Source organism: Phalangium opilio, unplaced genomic scaffold, assembly GCF_054372755.1.
Source record: "Phalangium opilio isolate 3A_F unplaced genomic scaffold, DU_Popi_V2 ptg000093l_1, whole genome shotgun sequence".
Taxonomy (NCBI): domain Eukaryota; kingdom Metazoa; phylum Arthropoda; class Arachnida; order Opiliones; family Phalangiidae; genus Phalangium; species Phalangium opilio.
Window position 1 is genome coordinate 387,885 of NW_028324198.1, and position 21,848 is coordinate 409,732.

The 21,848-nt window shown below is 33.4% G+C and overlaps 1 protein-coding gene and 1 long non-coding RNA gene across 3 annotated transcripts; one reads left to right on the forward strand and one right to left on the reverse strand.

Annotated features, from left to right (window-relative positions):
* Positions 1-2,229: 2,229 nt before the first annotated feature.
* On the reverse strand, positions 2,230-3,031 carry LOC149640142 (uncharacterized). 2 transcript variants are annotated; one of them, XR_016372244.1, is made up of 3 exons: positions 2,989-3,031; positions 2,655-2,930; positions 2,230-2,579 (listed from the first exon to the last, which is right to left on the reverse strand). It is a non-coding gene; the product is annotated as an uncharacterized LOC149640142 (long non-coding RNA). The 2 variants fall into 2 exon arrangements; XR_016372243.1 differs by having other exon boundaries at positions 2,655-3,025.
* A 3,171-nt stretch (positions 3,032-6,202) lies between these two features.
* LOC149640143 (uncharacterized) lies at positions 6,203-6,998 on the forward strand. The gene is made up of 3 exons (XM_089850662.1): positions 6,203-6,239; positions 6,298-6,573; positions 6,649-6,998. The coding sequence occupies exons 2-3, from the start codon at positions 6,303-6,305 to the stop codon at positions 6,840-6,842; spliced, it is 465 nt and encodes a 154-aa protein (XP_089706788.1). The 5' UTR covers positions 6,203-6,239; positions 6,298-6,302; the 3' UTR covers positions 6,843-6,998.
* The last annotated feature ends 14,850 nt before the right edge of the window (positions 6,999-21,848 follow it).

Below are 21,848 nucleotides of genomic sequence, written 5' to 3' on the forward strand. Positions count from 1 at the left end.
TGTTCTTTGTACTATATACATAATACAATATAGTCCGCATGTCGAACTTGACAAGTTTTGAAGTCTTCTTTGTTAAACGACCATTTTCTTGAATTTCTTTTAACAAATTCTTTAATCGAGGGGAGAAAGTTCCCTAAAGCCAAGGAGTCAAAGTAATAACCCCTTCTGTTTCCATCAAAGTAACAGCATACCCAGTGGGATCCGTCTTTATAGTGATTGTCTAAATTTATTATAATAGATGAAGGAAACTTGTCAATTTTTTCGGGTAATAAATCACTTGGGTAAACACCTAGGAAATGTGGTGTGAATCGTAGAAAGCGTGTTATCTGATCGGCGTTCATTATTTGTTTAACAAACGATTGACACGTTTCTATTTCTATCTATTTGTAACAAAGCCTGGAATTCGGCTAATACGATACAACTAAGCGTAGTGGTCGTGGGTTTTTCAAAGCCCAATTCTAATCTTAATTGTCCTTGTTTCGTGGGACTCCAATGATCTGAATGACTCGCGTAACCGTCAGGTGTTAAGTCTAAACAGTAAATGGCGTAACCCGAGGCAAAGTCGTCCATAGAGATATTGTTCCCCTTGTCATTGTAGTGGCACTTTGACCATCCTTCAAGTCGGCTAGGAATTTGATGATCCGATAATTTTAAATTGCAAACTGTTCCAAGTTTCTAATCCTGTAATATTTTACCCCGTTAAGTCCCTAATTTTAAATGTAAATCAATCTCAATGTAGAAACCTCCGGAACCGAAAAATATTACGCTGCTGTTAAGAACAATATCAAGCTTATTAAGGATTTTCGTTTAAAGTTCAAGGCTACGACCATGAAAGGTGTGAAAGGACGGAGTTCAATACTTTTTCCTTTCGTAAAAAGGAAGGTAACCCCTTTCGTATTCTTTACAATGGTATGTAAGTTTGCTGTAATACATTCGGTGTACGTAGGATTAGAGATAAAGATCATAATATAAAGTAAATAAGACAAGAATGAAGACTATGTTTTGGTCTGTTCTATTGTAATAGGGTTAGTTAGCGAAGTATTTGGAGGCCAGTGGCTACTTGCATATAGTGCATTTCTGGTTCTTATTGCTTATTATAGATTTTTTACATACAATCCAAATTTATATGATTCTCAGTTGACGAATTTAAGTAGAAAGCAAAACCTTCCGTAATATTTCCCATTCATCTGTCACTTCCTCCTTTCATATCTCTATGGGCTTATAGATGTAGGCACTAATTAAAAGTAAAAGAGCTTTTCATGAATAAAGATTATAATATAAAATAAATTTACTCCTCTTTTTTATTTTGCTCTAAAAGCAAAAGATCTAATTTTAAAATTAAATTGATATAATCAGAAGTAAATAGCTTCTGATATAATATAAACTAATTTCTCCAATCTGCGTAACTACGGTATAAGTTTATATACTATTATCAAGTAACAATACAAGTCAGTTTCACTAAGGAATATCTGAGCCCAGATTGTCACATCTATGTCAAAGTGTGGGGGGGGGGGAGGGAGAAGTTAGTATACTCCCGTCACGACTGTATTATCTATGCAGTTAACCCTTTAAGCAGAGTTAACTTCTTAATACAAAGGTAATTAAATTTGCGTTGTATAAAATTTATTTTGGAGTATAGGCCATAGTATACCATTCTTTAGGACTCTCATAATAAGTAGTACTTGATTTATTCTAAATTAACTTCTTCTAATTTCAAAAGAAAGTTGATATTAACTATCATTAAATTTAGTGCAAGGAATTAAACTACTTTTTAATTTAAAATGCTAAGTAAAATATTTTTGAGATTTTTGGTTTTGAAATTAAAAGCAATTACTAATTCAATTGATCATTTTCCTATATCTCTTTGTTTTTTCTTCCTTGACATCGAAAGGTTTGTTTGCTGGTTCAGCGTATTTTCCATGGACATCAATGCTGAATTGTATGTTTTTCGTTTGGCAAGCGGCACTTATAGAGTTTCCCATGCTGGAAACGTTCCTTTATATGATAGACCTTATACATTGTCAGGTAGAGAATAAAACCTTGCATTACTTAAAGATCTTAGATCAGTGGCCTCTCTCTCGCTCGCAGTCCATGGTACTGAGAAAGGTACTGAAGCTATTATAGTATCTACCCGTTATACGACGGTATTTACTACCCCTTTCCTCCCCGCAAACCAATATTTTGAGATGTTTACCCCCAATAAACCCCCCATCTGTGACGTATGCAATATCTTTGAAAATATTCTTATTTTAATTAAAGAGGACCATTATAAAAAATGTACCTTATACAAATTAACAATTACGAAAACCGTTCTCCTTTATGATCTATTATTATGTATGCCAATAAGAAATCCATATTTAAATATTTTTAAAATTTTTTAAAATTTTATACTATTAACATAAAATTTATACTGTCCTCGTTCTGGTATACGAAATCAGCGTATAAAAGGCTCTTTTCCAATGCGCACGGACGATGACGGGCTAGCGTGTTTCTTTGGTGGTCATAGAGACAGGTGACACGTGTCTCACCTTCTATATCCATGGCCTTTGGACAATCCACGTCATTCAAATTTATGACTTCTTTATTTAAAATGTTAAAAAGAAAGAAACATTTTTGATTACCCTTGCAATATATACGGTCTGCGAACCGGGTACCTAACATGAGACAGCGACGAAGTTTATGATAAGGCGTTTCTCCTCGTCCAAATGAGATTCCGTGTAAATTTCTGGTGATGTACCTATTGAGTCGTTGTGTAGACGAAGGAAGCGTAGATTGACTATAAGGCGGTAAAAATGTCCATGACACTATTCCTGGAATTTTAGTAACAGTAGCACAACTTAGTTCTTTAACAATCAGATCGCCTGCGAGGTTGCATTTTTCGTCCTTCCCGTGTAGATACTCAAAGTCAACTACTACAGATTTCATGTTATCTAGAAGATAGTTTCCTAAATGATGATTCCCCAAATGGTTGGAGTGCGGTTTATATACTTTTCAAAGTCCTTTCACTCAGTATATTAGCTATAGAATATAAATCACATGACGAAGGGGGGGGGGGTGACACGCTGAAGCACGTATGACAATAGCTCTTAAGAGGTCCAATCGTTGTCCCCAAATTAACAGTCGGTATAACAAAAGAACTGTGTTTTCGACAGAAGATTAAAAATGCAGAGACAACAATCTCCTTTTAATGTCAGGCGGTCAAACATTCTCCACAAAAGGTATATTGACAGATGTCTTAAAAGGGATGTAAAAGTAAATAATGATCCCATGGCTAAATTTATTAGACAGATAATTATAGTTTTGTTGAACCTATGTACCCTTAAAGCATTAACGTCTAAGGGTACGTTGACCTTTCGGACGGGTTTAAACACGTCTAATATTGTTTGTCAATCAACAATAGGTGACATAAGATTGACATCCGAGTGATTTTAAGTGGTGTCAGATTGTAACAAAAGGATGAATTTACAATAGATCTTGTAATTCAACAAAAGGATTAATTATATCAAAGGAGTTGATGCGTCAGTCCATTAGTGGGTTTTACGACAGTAAACTTTGGTCTCTGAAGATGTATTGTCAAGAAAAAAAATTCTTCAATCAATCAAATATTGACAGGTCTATTGAAGGAGTATTAGGAGTAATAGATAATTCTTCAATCAAATATTGACTGTCTATTTTTTAAAAAAAGGGGGTGTAAGCCGGGGGGGCAGGTGTGTATTTGATAAACAAGATAATTATATAGTTGTTCAATTTAGCTATCCATAGATAACTGGGTAGAGGTAAAGCTTCCTAAAAAGAAGGACTAAAGGGTGAAGAAGCCTGGGGAGATATAATCAAGGGGTAGGGGGAGGAGGGATATTTAGGATAAGGAAGTTAATTACAGTTGTTAAATGTATCTAACCATAGATCAATAGGTAGTACGGTAAAATGACAACACCATAAGTATAACAAAAGAAGAAAATATAATAGACAAAGCCGCTGATTTGTGTATTCGGTTAGTCTTGTGAATAATAAAAAAAATCGTCAGTTTTCGGATGACAGAAACTTTGACATGTTTTTTACGTTAGTGGTACAAAGGGCAAAGGCTTTAAATACTATACCTATTGTCATTGAGGTATAGGTTAAAATATTTTTAGGTGTCGAAGACACTTCTTTACACTTTATCCATAAGATAGCAACACTGTGCTTAATGCATGTGGTAAAAGACAGAATAAATAGAGTAATTGTCTTGATATTCAGTTTATTGACTCATAAACCGAAATAAATACAAGAGATGTTAGAAAGGGCTTGCTCCCTCCCACAAATACTATGTAATATAACAAGGAACATATATAGTCATTTATAAAATGAATTTCAGTTATAATAAAGTACAAAAATATTTTTGATCTTTTTTAAAAAAAATTTTTAAATTTTTGTCACGTTTTAAAATTTTAATTTTTTTAAACTTTTATTATTTTAACATTTTTTTCCTAACTTTATTTTAAACTTTTTTAAATTTATTTTAACAAAATACTTTTAGAACATTTCTGTGGAGATTTTTTAAAATTTTTAGTATTTTTGAGAGGAAAAAATGGTGCGCAAGGTCAAGTCCGACATCAAGTTGAAGTCGGTAATCCCTTCCTCTGCGGAGGGAGGGATAACACACTTGACCTTGCGCACCATTTTTTCCTCTCAAAAATACTAAAAATTTTAAAAAATCTCCACAGAAATGTTCTAAAAGTATTTTGTTAAAATAAATTTAAAAAAGTTTAAAATAAAGTTAGGAAAAAAATGTTAAAATAATAAAAGTTTAAAAAAATTAAAATTTTAAAACGTGACAAAAATTTAAAAATTTTTTTTAAAAAAGATCAAAAATATTTTTGTACTTTATTATAACTGAAATTCATTTTATAAATGACTATATATGTTCCTTGTTATATTACATAGTATTTGTGGGAGGGAGCAAGCCCTTTCTAACATCTCTTGTATTTATTTCGGTTTATGAGTCAATAAACTGAATATCAAGACAATTACTCTATTTATTCTGTCTTTTACCACATGCATTAAGCACAGTGTTGCTATCTTATGGATAAAGTGTAAAGAAGTGTCTTCGACACCTAAAAATATTTTAACCTATACCTCAATGACAATAGGTATAGTATTTAAAGCCTTTGCCCTTTGTACCACTAACGTAAAAAACATGTCAAAGTTTCTGTCATCCGAAAACTGACGATTTTTTTTATTATTCACAAGACTAACCGAATACACAAATCAGCGGCTTTGTCTATTATATTTTCTTCTTTTGTTATACTTATGGTGTTGTCATTTTACCGTACTACCTATTGATCTATGGTTAGATACATTTAACAACTGTAATTAACTTCCTTATCCTAAATATCCCTCCTCCCCCTACCCCTTGATTATATCTCCCCAGGCTTCTTCACCCTTTAGTCCTTCTTTTTAGGAAGCTTTACCTCTACCCAGTTATCTATGGATAGCTAAATTGAACAACTATATAATTATCTTGTTTATCAAATACACACCTGCCCCCCCGGCTTACACCCCCTTTTTTTAAAAAATAGACAGTCAATATTTGATTGAAGAATTATCTATTACTCCTAATACTCCTTCAATAGACCTGTCAATATTTGATTGATTGAAGAATTTTTTTTCTTGACAATACATCTTCAGAGACCAAAGTTTACTGTCGTAAAACCCACTAATGGACTGACGCATCAACTCCTTTGATATAATTAATCCTTTTGTTGAATTACAAGATCTATTGTAAATTCATCCTTTTGTTACAATCTGACACCACTTAAAATCACTCGGATGTCAATCTTATGTCACCTATTGTTGATTGACAAACAATATTAGACGTGTTTAAACCCGTCCGAAAGGTCAACGTACCCTTAGACGTTAATGCTTTAAGGGTACATAGGTTCAACAAAACTATAATTATCTGTCTAATAAATTTAGCCATGGGATCATTATTTACTTTTACATCCCTTTTAAGACATCTGTCAATATACCTTTTGTGGAGAATGTTTGACCGCCTGACATTAAAAGGACATTGTTGTCTCTGCATTTTTAATCTTCTGTCGAAAACACAGTTCTTTTGTTATACCGACTGTTAATTTGGGGACAACGATTGGACCTCTTAAGAGCTATTGTCATACGTGCTTCAGCGTGTCACCCCCCCCCCCCTTCGTCATGTGATTTATATTCTATAGCTAATATACTGAGTGAAAGGACTTTGAAAAGTATATAAACCGCACTCCAACCATTTGGGGAATCATCATTTAGGAAACTATCTTCTAGATAACATGAAATCTGTAGTAGTTGACTTTGAGTATCTACACGGGAAGGACGAAAAATGCAACCTCGCAGGCGATCTGATTGTTAAAGAACTAAGTTGTGCTACTGTTACTAAAATTCCAGGAATAGTGTCATGGACATTTTTACCGCCTTATAGTCAATCTACGCTTCCTTCGTCTACACAACGACTCAATAGGTACATCACCAGAAATTTACACGGAATCTCATTTGGACGAGGAGAAACGCCTTATCATAAACTTCGTCGCTGTCTCATGTTAGGTACCCGGTTCGCAGACCGTATATATTGCAAGGGTAATCAAAAATGTTTCTTTCTTTTTAACATTTTAAATAAAGAAGTCATAAATTTGAATGACGTGGATTGTCCAAAGGCCATGGATATAGAAGGTGAGACACGTGTCACCTGTCTCTATGACCACCAAAGAAACACGCTAGCCCGTCATCGTCCGTGCGCATTGGAAAAGAGCCTTTTATACGCTGATTTCGTATACCAGAACGAGGACAGTATAAATTTTATGTTAATAGTATAAAATTTTAAAAAATTTTAAAAATATTTAAATATGGATTTCTTATTGGCATACATAATAATAGATCATAAAGGAGAACGGTTTTCGTAATTGTTAATTTGTATAAGGTACATTTTTTATAATGGTCCTCTTTAATTAAAATAAGAATATTTTCAAAGATATTGCATACGTCACAGATGGGGGGTTTATTGGGGGTAAACATCTCAAAATATTGGTTTGCGGGGAGGAAAGGGGTAGTAAATACCGTCGTATAACGGGTAGATACTATAATAGCTTCAGTACCTTTCTCAGTACCATGGACTGCGAGCGAGAGAGAGGCCACTGATCTAAGATCTTTAAGTAATGCAAGGTTTTATTCTCTACCTGACAATGTATAAGGTCTATCATATAAAGGAACGTTTCCAGCATGGGAAACTCTATAAGTGCCGCTTGCCAAACGAAAAACATACAATTCAGCATTGATGTCCATGGAAAATACGCTGAACCAGCAAACAAACCTTTCGATGTCAAGGAAGAAAAAACAAAGAGATATAGGAAAATGATCAATTGAATTAGTAATTGCTTTTAATTTCAAAACCAAAAATCTCAAAAATATTTTACTTAGCATTTTAAATTAAAAAGTAGTTTAATTCCTTGCACTAAATTTAATGATAGTTAATATCAACTTTCTTTTGAAATTAGAAGAAGTTAATTTAGAATAAATCAAGTACTACTTATTATGAGAGTCCTAAAGAATGGTATACTATGGCCTATACTCCAAAATAAATTTTATACAACGCAAATTTAATTACCTTTGTATTAAGAAGTTAACTCTGCTTAAAGGGTTAACTGCATAGATAATACAGTCGTGACGGGAGTATACTAACTTCTCCCTCCCCCCCCCCACACTTTGACATAGATGTGACAATCTGGGCTCAGATATTCCTTAGTGAAACTGACTTGTATTGTTACTTGATAATAGTATATAAACTTATACCGTAGTTACGCAGATTGGAGAAATTAGTTTATATTATATCAGAAGCTATTTACTTCTGATTATATCAATTTAATTTTAAAATTAGATCTTTTGCTTTTAGAGCAAAATAAAAAAGAGGAGTAAATTTATTTTATATTATAATCTTTATTCATGAAAAGCTCTTTTACTTTTAATTAGTGCCTACATCTATAAGCCCATAGAGATATGAAAGGAGGAAGTGACAGATGAATGGGAAATATTACGGAAGGTTTTGCTTTCTACTTAAATTCGTCAACTGAGAATCATATAAATTTGGATTGTATGTAAAAAATCTATAATAAGCAATAAGAACCAGAAATGCACTATATGCAAGTAGCCACTGGCCTCCAAATACTTCGCTAACTAACCCTATTACAATAGAACAGACCAAAACATAGTCTTCATTCTTGTCTTATTTACTTTATATTATGATCTTTATCTCTAATCCTACGTACACCGAATGTATTACAGCAAACTTACATACCATTGTAAAGAATACGAAAGGGGTTACCTTCCTTTTTACGAAAGGAAAAAGTATTGAACTCCGTCCTTTCACACCTTTCATGGTCGTAGCCTTGAACTTTAAACGAAAATCCTTAATAAGCTTGATATTGTTCTTAACAGCAGCGTAATATTTTTCGGTTCCGGAGGTTTCTACATTGAGATTGATTTACATTTAAAATTAGGGACTTAACGGGGTAAAATATTACAGGATTAGAAACTTGGAACAGTTTGCAATTTAAAATTATCGGATCATCAAATTCCTAGCCGACTTGAAGGATGGTCAAAGTGCCACTACAATGACAAGGGGAACAATATCTCTATGGACGACTTTGCCTCGGGTTACGCCATTTACTGTTTAGACTTAACACCTGACGGTTACGCGAGTCATTCAGATCATTGGAGTCCCACGAAACAAGGACAATTAAGATTAGAATTGGGCTTTGAAAAACCCACGACCACTACGCTTAGTTGTATCGTATTAGCCGAATTCCAGGCTTTGTTACAAATAGATAGAAATAGAAACGTGTCAATCGTTTGTTAAACAAATAATGAACGCCGATCAGATAACACGCTTTCTACGATTCACACCACATTTCCTAGGTGTTTACCCAAGTGATTTATTACCCGAAAAAATTGACAAGTTTCCTTCATCTATTATAATAAATTTAGACAATCACTATAAAGACGGATCCCACTGGGTATGCTGTTACTTTGATGGAAACAGAAGGGGTTATTACTTTGACTCCTTGGCTTTAGGGAACTTTCTCCCCTCGATTAAAGAATTTGTTAAAAGAAATTCAAGAAAATGGTCGTTTAACAAAGAAGACTTCAAAACTTGTCAAGTTCGACATGCGGACTATATTGTATTATGTATATAGTACAAAGAACAAAAAAAAGGAGCCACAAATCATTCATGAAGCAGTTTGGACGAGATCGGTTGAAAAATGACGTCATTGTTACAAACATGTTGAAGCGCGCCCGTAAAGATTAACTTAATCCTTTTGTTAACAAATACTCTTTGTAATTTTTTAAAAAAAAATAAATGTGTCACCATTTTTTTTAATACTGTTTTCTTTTATTTCATATATTAAGGAAGGGGGGAAGGTAAAAAAGGGGGGTAGTAAATTTAGGGGGGATATAACTCAGATATTCCTATAAGAATTTTCATTCAGCATCATGAACTCCGAGCTGCAAAGATATCACTCTTTTTACTCCTGGCCACAAGATGAAAACTATAAAAAAGCTTTAAGTAGAGCGGGTTTTTATTCGTTACATACCGATGATCTAGTACAATGTTTCGAATGCAACGGGATTTTGCTAGCCTGGAAACCGACCGATCATCCTTACGAAGAACATTTAAAACATTTCCCTAAATGTAATTTTATCAGAGGTGGGCCTACTAAAAACATACCCTTTACCATTGATGAAACAGAAACGTACACCAAAAATATAAAAGTCAAGACTGAAGAAAAAACGCCTGAAAAACCTCAAGAAAACACGGAAGAAACTTATCATACCTTTAAAGTCAAAACTAAAGATCTCGAAAGATTAGTTTTGGAACTCTACATTAGAAAACAACTTAACGCTTTGTATATCAAAGAAAAACTTAATGACTTACGTAAGATTTAAAAATAATATTAAAATTTATCTTCTTCCTTACGAAGATATAAGGAATTATTTTAGAATAAATCAAATGCATTTTAAAATGAAAATTGAAAAAATGTCTTTAGTATTAGAACCTATACTTTTAAAGAAAATAAATAGTTTTTACTTTATATTATGGTCTTTATTCCTACAAAACCATCTTTTGTTATAAGCCTATACAATCAATCAATCAAATATTGACAGGTAAAGAGAGGAGACCGGGAAAAACCGACTCCTCCCCCTTGAGTGGCCGCCATCTTGAATTACGCCATACTGGCTGCATATTCTCTGTTTATCTTCATTGACTTCCCAAAATAATATGCCTTTTGCAAAATATTGTTGTTCATCTTCATTGACTTCCCAAAATAATATGCCTTTTCCAAAATATTGTTGTTTATCTTCATTGACTTCCCAAAATAATATGCCTTTTCCAAAATATTGTTGTTTATCTTCATTGACTTCCCAAAATAATATGCCTTTTCCAAAATATTGTTGTTTATCTTCATTGACTTCCCAAAATAATATGCCTTTTCAAAAATATTGTTGTTTATCTTCATTGACTTCCCAAATAATATGGCTTTTTCAAAATATTGTTGTTTATCTTCATTGACTTCCCAAAATAATATGCCTTTTCCAAAATATTTTTGTTTATCTTCTTTGACTTCCCAAAATAATATGCCTTTTCCAAAATATTGTTGTTTATCTTCATTGACTTCCCAAATAATATGCCTTTTCCAAAATATTGTTGTTTATCTTCATTGACTTCCCAAAATTATATGCCTTTTTCAAAATATTGCTGTTTATCTTCATTGACTTCCCAAAATAATATGCCTTTTCCAAAATATTGTTGTTTATCTTCATTGACTTCCCAAAATAATATGCCTTTTCCAAAATATTGTTGTTTATCTTCATTGACTTCCCAAATAATATGCCTTTTCCAAAATATTGTTGTTTATCTTCATTGACTTCCCAAAATAATATGCCTTTGCCAAAATATTGTTGTTTATCTTCATTGACTTCCCAACTTAGGTTGGGTTATGTTTTTTTTATTATTTTAGGATATGTTTTGTAAAAACAAGAAAGGTTTCCTGTATTTTAATGGGGATTGCGAACATAGTCATGCAGTGACGCACAGGGACAATACACGGGTTGCCAAATTGAGAGGTCATTACGGATTTTAGAAAAAATAATGGAAAAATTATTGGCACGTAAATGTCTCGACGCCTAAATGTCGCGGAGCCTAAATGTCACGGTTCCTAAATGTCGTGGCCCCTAAATGTCACGGCGCCTAATTGTCACGGCGGCTAAATGGCGGTGCCTAAATAACCAGCGCCTAAGTGGCGGCGCCTAAATGCCACGGACCGTTAAGAAACTACCTTTACTTTATATTGCTAGAGCGCTACTGAGAGCTAGTTCGAGAACGACAAGCGAGAGTTCACTACACTCGATTAACATTGCAGGACTTCCATGTTCCTATTTAGTCTGTACTAAGCCTTTGACAGCGCCTAACCATGCGTAACGAGATTCTATGATGTTTCACCTACGTAGGTAGCTCTCAGTAAGCAGTGGCATGCTATTACTGTTGAAAACATAACGCTAAAATGGTCGAGGCTGTGAGAAGGTTACTTTGTTTTTCGACCTTCCTTAGTATTTCCTTTGCACGAAAAACAATTTTCGTCGTCTTTATTATTAATGCAAATAAAATTGGTTTCGTTTTCGATTAAGAATAAATGTAGGCTTTTAGGTTGCGCATATTTTCCAATAAGCGCAACTCGCGTGTTCTTAATAATTGTTCGCGTTCACTGTTGAAACGAATCGATGCTATGCAATATTTTACTGTGAAGTCGTTTTATTTCTTCTCTCGGATTCTAGAAGGAGTTCTTCAAAAATGGCTCTCAAAATCGGAGTTCTAGACGTAAAGTTGATCTAACTTATCAGAAAAAAATGCTGATTTAAAAATAATAGCACGTGCCTCAAAACGCGACGCGCAAAGACTTTGACACAGATCCGCTATTTTCTCGGCAGCGAATCTTTCGTTTTGCTATCATGGTCTTGAATATTCGTGTTTACTTTTGATGCTCGGTGAGAAGAAAAATTCTTTACATTACGGAGTAATTTTTAACGAGGCACTTGCTATTGTTCAGTAAATATCGGGGTTTTTTGGTGAAAGGGGTCTGATTCGAAATTTGGATCAATGATTTAGACGAGCATGAGTGGCACTATCGGTGAAACTTTCATGGAAACAGCCGACAGATTGCGCAAATTCTTAAATATCAGGTCATTTTGTCAATTTGAAATTAACATTGGTTATTGTAATTAAAATTTGAAGATTTTTCAACTTTTATTAGTGAGAAACTAGTCGAGTTCAGCAGCGATGATCTTTTCGACTACAATGGATCCGGATACATAGGAGAGGTCAGTAACACCTCTCGATACTTCGGATTAATTGCAATTCCACAGATATTTTGAGTAATTGATGTTTTGTGAGGACAATCAGAGATCGGACATCGTTCTGATGATGATTGGCAATGTTGGACTCAAATTTCTGAAGTCTTACAGTTTTACCACAGCAGTAAGTAGCGCTACTAGTATGATCATTTCCGGTGCTCCACAAGCTCGACAAGTCTTTTCAGCGAACACCATTCTGCCATTTCAAATCTCTGTAAAATTTTTCACATTACAGATATTGTAAAACGGTATTTAATCTATTAACCTCCTCTATTTGATTGTAATTGTAGCTCTTGACAGCTTTGGCAATTACCACTGTTGGAATGTGGTTCGTGAACACCTTGATTGAAAGAATGTTATCTCGTAATGGAGAGCGGAATTTTGTTGGATTAAACACGAACAAATGGTTCATCTTTCGATTCCTGACCGATCTACTTCTATTAAATGCACCACTTATTACGAAAAGTTAGCAAATCTCTTCTGTATTGATAGAGTTATGCATTATTTTCCTCGGGTTTAGGCATTCCTCAGTTATGGCCTCGAAATTTGCCTTCTACACTTTTGTTTTTCTCCTGGCTGATTGGTCAAACCATCTTGATGTGGTATGTCTCGAGTAACTACAGCGCCGACGCCTCCACTAATGTCTACGACAAAATTGAAACTTTGGCGGATTTGGAACGACAGGAAGTTGTGAAGCCCAGACTACTTAAGAATGCCATGGAACATCGCCTCTTTCAAACGCTCGTAATAAATTATTATTCACTAAATATTGAACTAACAGCAATTAGGTTTGTATTATACCGCGTCCAACTTTACCATTATGAGGGAATGTTATGATGAACGATTGAGACCACAGGAGAATAATACTGCCTCAAATTGGTAAATCAGTTTGAATAACTCCCCATTTCATCGCGAACCAGGTTGAAAGCAATTTGCTAGGGAAGAAATTGGTCAACACGATGAAGTTGGATGAAATCTATTTAAAATCGATTGACGAAATCCTGAATGAAGATTTGTACACTGACGTGTCTAAGAGGAAAATAGTCCTGCTGACCAACGATAAATTGCTTCTCTATGGATGTTGCTACGTCTTGCAATTCCTACCGCGAGGAAAAGTGGAACTTCATTTTTCCAGGAAGCCTTTTCTACAAGCGCCCATGTTCTTCATGATTTATCGGAACGTTTCCGCAGACCTTCAAGAAATTATCAACCAAAAGTACGTAATTGCACTAGAATTCAAATCATGTACTGAACTTTGGTGTACCAGCGTTTGGCACTTGCTTTTAAGAAGGAGGAGGTATAAGAGGGGAGACTTGGAGTCAGAAAAAATGCACCTAGTTCCCGTTCCTAAGAAGATACTGTGCCGTTCCTTGCTACCATGGTTACCGCTACCACCTAACGGCAATAGTGCGTACATTCTCGCGCATGCGCTCGTACCTCGTTTCTCGAATTTGCGCACAACTGCATGCTGTATTTGCCTGGTTGTTTTATTTACCTCCATCCTTGCGGAACATGTCTTCCTTCTTATTCTATGGGACGCTAACCCTAAAAGGTGTGACTTTTTGTTTAACATTACGGAAGGGTGTCATGTCATATCTACAAGGGCCTACCGGCCCTGTAGAATACATCTTCTTAGCTTTTACCTAATTTGCGCTTGAACAGCGTGTCGTGTTGCGAATTGAATATTTTATTCGCAGGTTGGGGGTCTTGTTGGATTCGGTTCCATACGAGTACCATCATTTCAAATGCAAGTACAATGTATATCGACGTAATGTTTGGGAGAAGCCCGTAGATACAACACCGCCATTGACGCTTGACACTTTGTTTGTTCCATCATTAATTTTGCTGTCGTCATGCGTAGCGGGTTTCGTCATCTCGTTTGGCGAACTTATTTACCAAGCAGTAACTCAAGTAGCGCCCAACAAAACACGAAGATTTACTTGAAATTGCGCTGAATATTTGACCTTGGACTGGTTGTCTGAATTATTTTATTTAATCATCGACCTATTTAGCTGGGCTTTGAAAGGCACATCGATTGAGAAACTATTTCACGCGTCAAATTTTTCCATGGTGGACGGAAATTTCGTTATTAGAACGGCACGCAGCGATTGTAGCAATTAAATAGGAAACAGGTCATATCATAAGTGAATAACTGATCCAATAAATTAAAGTGACTAATGTACCCTTTCAACAGAAACCTAGCAGTTCGAAAGTTTCAACTATACTATATACAAAGATTCAGAAAAAACCAATGCCTATAACAGATAGATTTAATTTTCAATATATATTCACATACTTGTTCTGAATCTGTGCCCTTGGTTTTAAACAGGGTTGTTGATTTTTTTGATTTTAATTGATTTATTTGATTTTTTTGATTTTTTTTGACTAACTAGATAGTAAATTACCAACATGAAAACTTTTGAGTCAAAATTAACCAAAAGCAAAATAATCATGACATTTAAGCAGCTATTGAATATTGTTGCTATTCATATGCTTGTATAAAAAGACTAGCTTGACCGCTATTTCATTTCCTAGCCTTTTCAGCAAGACAAACTGGAGTTCTGGGAAAAACTTGAACTGAAATATACCAAAACCATGATTGTTTTTAATTTTAGGTCTTTTCTAGTTAAGTTTCTTCTCGAGTTTCTTAACCTACTTCTTGGAATCTTAGAAAACATTTTTTAAAAATAAAAATATATTCTTGATTTTAATCAAATGATTTTTTTTAAAAAAATCGCTTGATTTAAATCATGATTTAAATCAGCGATTTAAATCAAACTAATTTAAATCAAACAACCTTAAAAGCATGGAAGATGCTGGTCTCTAAGGTTCATACCAAATAATCCATGGTGTATTGAAAAATAATAAAGCTTAACTGGTTTAAAGTGGAAAACTTTGTATGTCACAGAGAGGTTCTAATTTCGACGTGTCTGTCTGTCTGTTGTTACACCCACGTGACCGCGTTCGCAGTTTGCAAGTCGGAGCAAAGGTGTTTTCAATTTCCGGACCGCATGTACAGCTCCCGGAAATTGTATTCCACTTACAGGCTATTACTTTATTGCCTGTCTAATACCACAAGCCTCTGGTCCCTGTCCATCCCACATGGACACCAGTCTGTACATACTGGGTGAATCCTATACATACTACCTATTTGAGTAAGGCGTATGCTTAATTTCAAACGTTAATATTAGTCAAGTCTCTCAAGGGGACGTACTATTAGCGTCGAAAAGATTAACATCGAATGAAGATAGCATGGAAAATTTCATTTTGGAGCAATAGCACCGAATGGAAGTGAATCGAAAATCTTGGCATTGAATAGAATAGTGTCGAAAGGAATAGCATCGAGGGCGTCAAGCCCGCCATTGGAATAGTGTCGAAAATATTTTGGAAAATTTGGATTAATGGCGAAAGGAATATCGTCGAATTTATGTGAATGAGATTAGTATCGGAAAGATTTGTATTTAAGTAAGCCAATACTTGACATTTGCTCATCAATGAAAAGTAAGCTTTCACGACCACTGTCCGATTCAATTTTCCAGCGTAAAAATTCCCTCTGTGCAGAGTTTTAGAATACCAATTTGTAACTCTTTGGTAGGATTTTAATCCAAACAACACTTGATTCTGATTAATTAGACCACGGGGAGTTCGAAAAAAATTGTGAAAATATTCTAAACCCGCCACAAGTTGGTCAAAGGTTTTTGGAAAATTTGAAAATTGCATATTATTATTGAGACCGCTGACCGCCTAAACGCGTTCTGCACTCAATCTTGAAAAATTACTAGGGGAAAAACATAATAACAAGGGCTCGCGACGGAAATATAGCAATGCAATTTTGAACACCCGCTGAAACATTTACAATTCTCATATCAGAATAGAAAAATATTTGAAGAAAGCTCTACTTTTAAAAGTAAACAATATTTTGGAGAGAAGTAATATTATTTCGAAACGTAATTGAAGATAACAATATTTTGGAAAAGGCATTATATTATTTGGGAAATAAATGAAGATAAACAAAAATATTTTGAAAAAGGCGTAATATTATTTGGGAAATATATAAAGATAAACAAAAATATTTTGGAAATGGTGTAATATTATTTGGGAAACTAAATAAAAGAATAAATAACAATTTTGGAAAAGGTATAACAATATTTGAGAAGTAAATGAAGATAAACAACAAAGTTTTGGAAAAGGTATAACAATAATTGGGAAGTAAATGAAGATAAACAACAAAATTTTGGAAAAGGCGTAATATTATTTGAGAAATATTTGAAAATAAACAAAAATATTTTGGAAATGGCGTAATATTATTTAGGAAACTAAATAAATGAAAATATCAAATTTTGGAAAAGGGATAATATTATTTGGGAAGTAAATGAAGATAACAAACAAAATTTTGGAAAAGGCGTAATATTATTTGAAACGTACATGAAAATAAACAACAATATTTTGGAAAAGGCGTAACATAATTTGGGAATAAAATAAAGGTAAACAATATTTTGGAAAAGGCGTAATATTATTTGCGAAATATATGAAGATAAACAACAATATTTTGGAAAAGGTGTAATATTATTTGGGAAACTAAATAAATGAATAAATCAAAATTTTGGAAAAGGTATAACAATATTTGGGAAGTAAATGAAGATAAACAACAAAGTTTTGGAATAGGTATAACAATAATTGGCAAGTAAATGAAGATAAACAACAAAGTTTTGGAATAGGTATAACAATAATTGGGAAGTAAATGAAGAAAAACAACAAAATTTTGGAAAAGGCGTAATATTATTTCGATACGTACATGAATATAAACAACAATATTTTGGAAAAGGCGTAACATAATTTGGGAAGAAAATTAAGGTAAACAATATTTTGGAAAAGGCGTAATATTATTTGGGAAATATATGAAGATAAACAACATTATTTTGGAAAAGACCTAATATTATTTGAGAATAAACAACAATATTTTGGAAAAGGCGTATATTATTTGGGAAATATATAAAGATAAAAAACAATATTTTGGAAAAGACGTAATGTTATTTGAGAAATATTTGAAAATAAACAAAAATATTTTGGAAATGGCGTAATATTATTTAGGAAACTAAATAAATGAAAATATCAAATTTTGGAAAAGGGATAATATTATTTGGGAAGTAAATGAAGATAACAAACAAAATTTTGGAAAAGGCGTAATATTATTTCGAAACGTACATGAAGATAAACAACAATATTTTGGAAAAGGCGTAACATAATTTGGGAATAAAATTAAGGTAAACAATATTTTGGAAAAGGCGTAATATTATTTGGGAAATATGAAGATAAACAAAAATATTTTGGAAAAGGTGTAATATTATTTGGGAAACTAAATAAATGAATAAATCAAAATTTTGGAAAAGGTATAACAATATTTGGGAAGTAAATGAAGATAAACAACAAAGTTTTGGAATAGGTATAACAATAATTGGCAAGTAAATGAAGATAAACAACAAAGTTTTGGAATAGGTATAACAATAATTGGGAAGTAAATGAAGAAAAACAACAAAATTTTGGAAAAGGCGTAATATTATTTCGATACGTACATGAATATAAACAACAATATTTTGGAAAAGGCGTAACATAATTTGGGAAGAAAATTAAGGTAAACAATATTTTGGAAAAGGCGTAATATTATTTGGGAAATATATGAAGATAAACAACAATATTTTGGAAAAGACCTAATATTATTTGAGAATAAACAACAATATTTTGGAAAAGGCGTATATTATTTGGGAAATATATAAAGATAAAAAACAATATTTTGGAAAAGACGTAATGTTATTTGAGAAATATTTGAAAATAAACAAAAATATTTTGGAAATGGCGTAATATTATTTAGGAAACTAAATAAATGAAAATATCAAATTTTGGAAAAGGGATAATATTATTTGGGAAGTAAATGAAGATAACAAACAAAATTTTGGAAAAGGCGTAATATTATTTCGAAACGTACATGAAGATAAACAACAATATTTTGGAAAAGGCGTAACATAATTTGGGAATAAAATTAAGGTAAACAATATTTTGGAAAAGGCGTAATATTATTTGGGAAATATGAAGATAAACAAAAATATTTTGGAAAAGGTGTAATATTATTTGGGAAACTAAATAAATGAATAAATCAAAATTTTGGAAAAGGTATAACAATATTTGGGAAGTAAATGAAGATAAACAACAAAGTTTTGGAAAAGGTATAACAATATTTGGGAAGTAAATGAAGATAAACAACAAAATTTTGGAAAAGGCGTAATATTATTTCGAAACGTACATGAAGATAAACAACATTATTTTGGAATAGGCGAAACATAATTTGGGAAGTAAATTAAGATAAACATCAATATTTTGGAAAAGGCATAATATTGTTTGGGAAGTAAACAAAATATTTTTCTGAAATAATTTCCCAAATAAAATTACACCTTTTTCAATATTTTCTGGTTTATCTTCATTTAGTTTTCGAAATAATATTACGCCTTTGCAAAATATTGTTGTTTTTCTTCATCAAAGAGAATATACCAAGAGAAGCGGAAGCTTTAGCCTTTGCCAAGGCTTCTAAAATTGGTGGCTTTGAGTTTTAGGGAACTACATCCGGTTTCTCGTGATTGGCTTATTCGCTACACCTCTCATTGGTTCGAATATGTCGTCTGCATATGGACAAAATTTTAGAGCCGAGTCTTAGTGTTTATGTAGCTTGATTCTGAGGTGCTTTCGAGTAATTTAAAGGAGGATATTTGTTCATCAATGTGTTCTAAACTACCGTGGTTAAAGACATTTGATTTATTAACTTCCTCAAAGAACAATTCAATCCCTAATCTGTCTTCTATGTAATAAGATACCTTTGTTATTTAAGCAATTTATTTCAACATTTTTTAAACCATCCCATAGTGTTAACGACATCGTTGTCTGATCTAAGGAAGCTAACCCTACTTTAGCAGACTACGGAATAGACGACGCCAATTTCGCGATCACGTCACTCACCAGAACTAGAATCCTAAAACTCGGGGCTACCAAAAAATGCTAGAGCTTCCGCTCTTCTTGGTATATTCTCTTTGTCTTCATTACCTTCCGAAATAATTTCATAGCTTTATTTCCGTCGCGAGTCTTTTGTTATTATGTTTACCCCCTAGTAATTTTTTCAAGATTGAGTGCAGAACGCGTTTAGGCGCTCAGCGGTCTTAATGGTGGTAAGTGCATACAATTTTGAAATTTTCAAAACTTTTTGATCAACTTTCGGCCGGTTTAGAATTTGTTCACTACGTTTTTCGTACTCCTCGTGGTCCAATTAATCAGAATGAAGTAGAATCCTACCAATTCTTGGTCTAATTACGTCACTTTTTAAGGTTTAATGAGGACTCAACGTCATTAAAAGCTACGTTGTTATCCATCCTATTACATAATTGAGTATAAATAACCTGAACCTAACCTCACCTCATCTGAAACTAACCGAACCAAGCCTAACCTCAACTTAACCAAACCTAATACGTCACTAACCCATCACAAACTATGTTTCGACTATAATGACGTTCGACATAGTTCCGTGTCAACCGTATTCCGATTTTGTTATTTTCATCCTCATTCCATTCGATACTAATCAAATTTGTCAAAATGTGGTTCGCTGCTAATCCTCAGGAAGCGAATTTTTTCGACTTTAAGGATGTTCGATACAATTCCTTTCGGCTCTAGGTTAAATTAGTAAATTGAGGTAGCAACTCTCTATTCGACATTAATCCATTCGATACTATTATGCGACCCCCTCTCAAGAATGTTTAATTGTTCTTTTTTAAAACGATGTAACGCTCAATAAGGCGAACAAATAACAAAGAATATATTAAATATTAATTATATTAATTATATTTATTTTAATATTTAAGATAATCTTTTTTCTCAATTCAAAATGAATACGGAAAGAGTTAAAAAGTAGTCTATGTTTTTGTCTGTGCGTGTCCGTCCGTTGTTACTCTATTGCGCTGCGTTAGCAGTTCGCTTTATTTTGATGTGTAAAGAAATCCTACAGAACCTTAATATTCACTTTTTCCATAATATAAAGTGAATATTCACTTTTTCCATAATATAAAGTGAATATTCACTTTCTCCATAATATAAAGTGAATATTCACTTTTTCCATAATATAAAGTGAATATTCACTTTTTCCATAATATAAAGTGAATATTCACTTTTTCCATAATATAAAGTGAATATGTTGAAATGTTTTTCGTAATTACGATGCATTTAGTACTTCTGCAGCTTTAAAGCTCTGTTTCATTTTGCTATTCCAAGGACATTTTATTAACATTGTTATTTGAAATGGCTGTTTATATATTACTTAAGCTATACTACATCTGTATATAGAATAATCCTTGCTTTAATGATTTCGAGAAGAAAGCTAAGCCTGGACCCTGTCAGGTGAATCAATTATTATCCGCAACAGGCTTAGAGAACCAAAAAGAAAATAATTGAGACCTGAGGTGAACTAAACTTTGGGTTTTAATTTTCGTGTCTGTAATGATGGGGCATTAACGTTCAGAGTGAGCCGAAAGTTAATTATACCTTTAAATAATCAGGTTTAGATTTTAAAATAGAAGAAAGCATCATGGTGGCAATTAGATCAGTGAAAGGGCTAATCGTTATCGGGTTATGGCTTAGAAGTTTTCATTCTTATTGTGGTGCGTATTGACTTTCAGTGCGTCTAACCACAAGTCAGCTATGGTGATATTTAACGTTGGCACACTCATGTTGGCAAACTAAGAAAATTTTTCAGGTGAAACGAAACAGTAGTGTTTGTACTGCTAACCAGTTGTGAATGCAGCGATATAGGGTTAACAGTTGAGGCGTAGAGCAGACGGCGTACTTTTCTCTGGGGAGAAGGCGAAGGAAAGTAAGCGGTTAAATCTCCCCCAAAGAAAATCGCCTAGTGTGGCACTTTATTGTTTTGAATCAGTTTAGTCTGCTTATAGGCAGTATATTTATTGCTAATGGGACAAGCTTGGCGAAGGGAATCGGCGCGTTATACCTTCTTGAGTAGTATGGAAAGTTGGAGTAAGGTATCCCAAACAAAAATAGTATTTATACAGGTTATAAGCAAAACCGTTATCTTTAGCGGGGTTAATTGTTGGTGGTTTACCCAAATTTTCCTTTCACTCATCTTGGAAAATTAAAACGTTTGATTTGGAGGTTCTTTTTCATTAGTTTTTTTTAATTCTGTCAAACATTTGACTGTGGCTAACAGTAAACTTTCACAAAATCCAAATATCCTGGACTGATATTCGATAAACCCGCAGATAGTTCGTATTCTCTTAAGGCTCGTTTACATGAGCGCGAGAAATGGAAAAAGTCGAAGCGTAAAGCTGAGAGATGAGGCGTATTGGGGTTTGCGTTCCCTTGGCATACCGTTT

Coding starts and splice junctions, on each gene's coding strand:
- LOC149640143 (XM_089850662.1), top strand. CDS start 6,303: ATGAAATCTGTAGTAGTTGACTTTGAGTATCTACACGGGAAGGACGAA. Junction 6,574..6,648: donor TCGTCGCTGTCTCATGTTAG/GTACCCGGTTCG, acceptor TTTTAAATAAAG/AAGTCATAAATTTGAATGAC.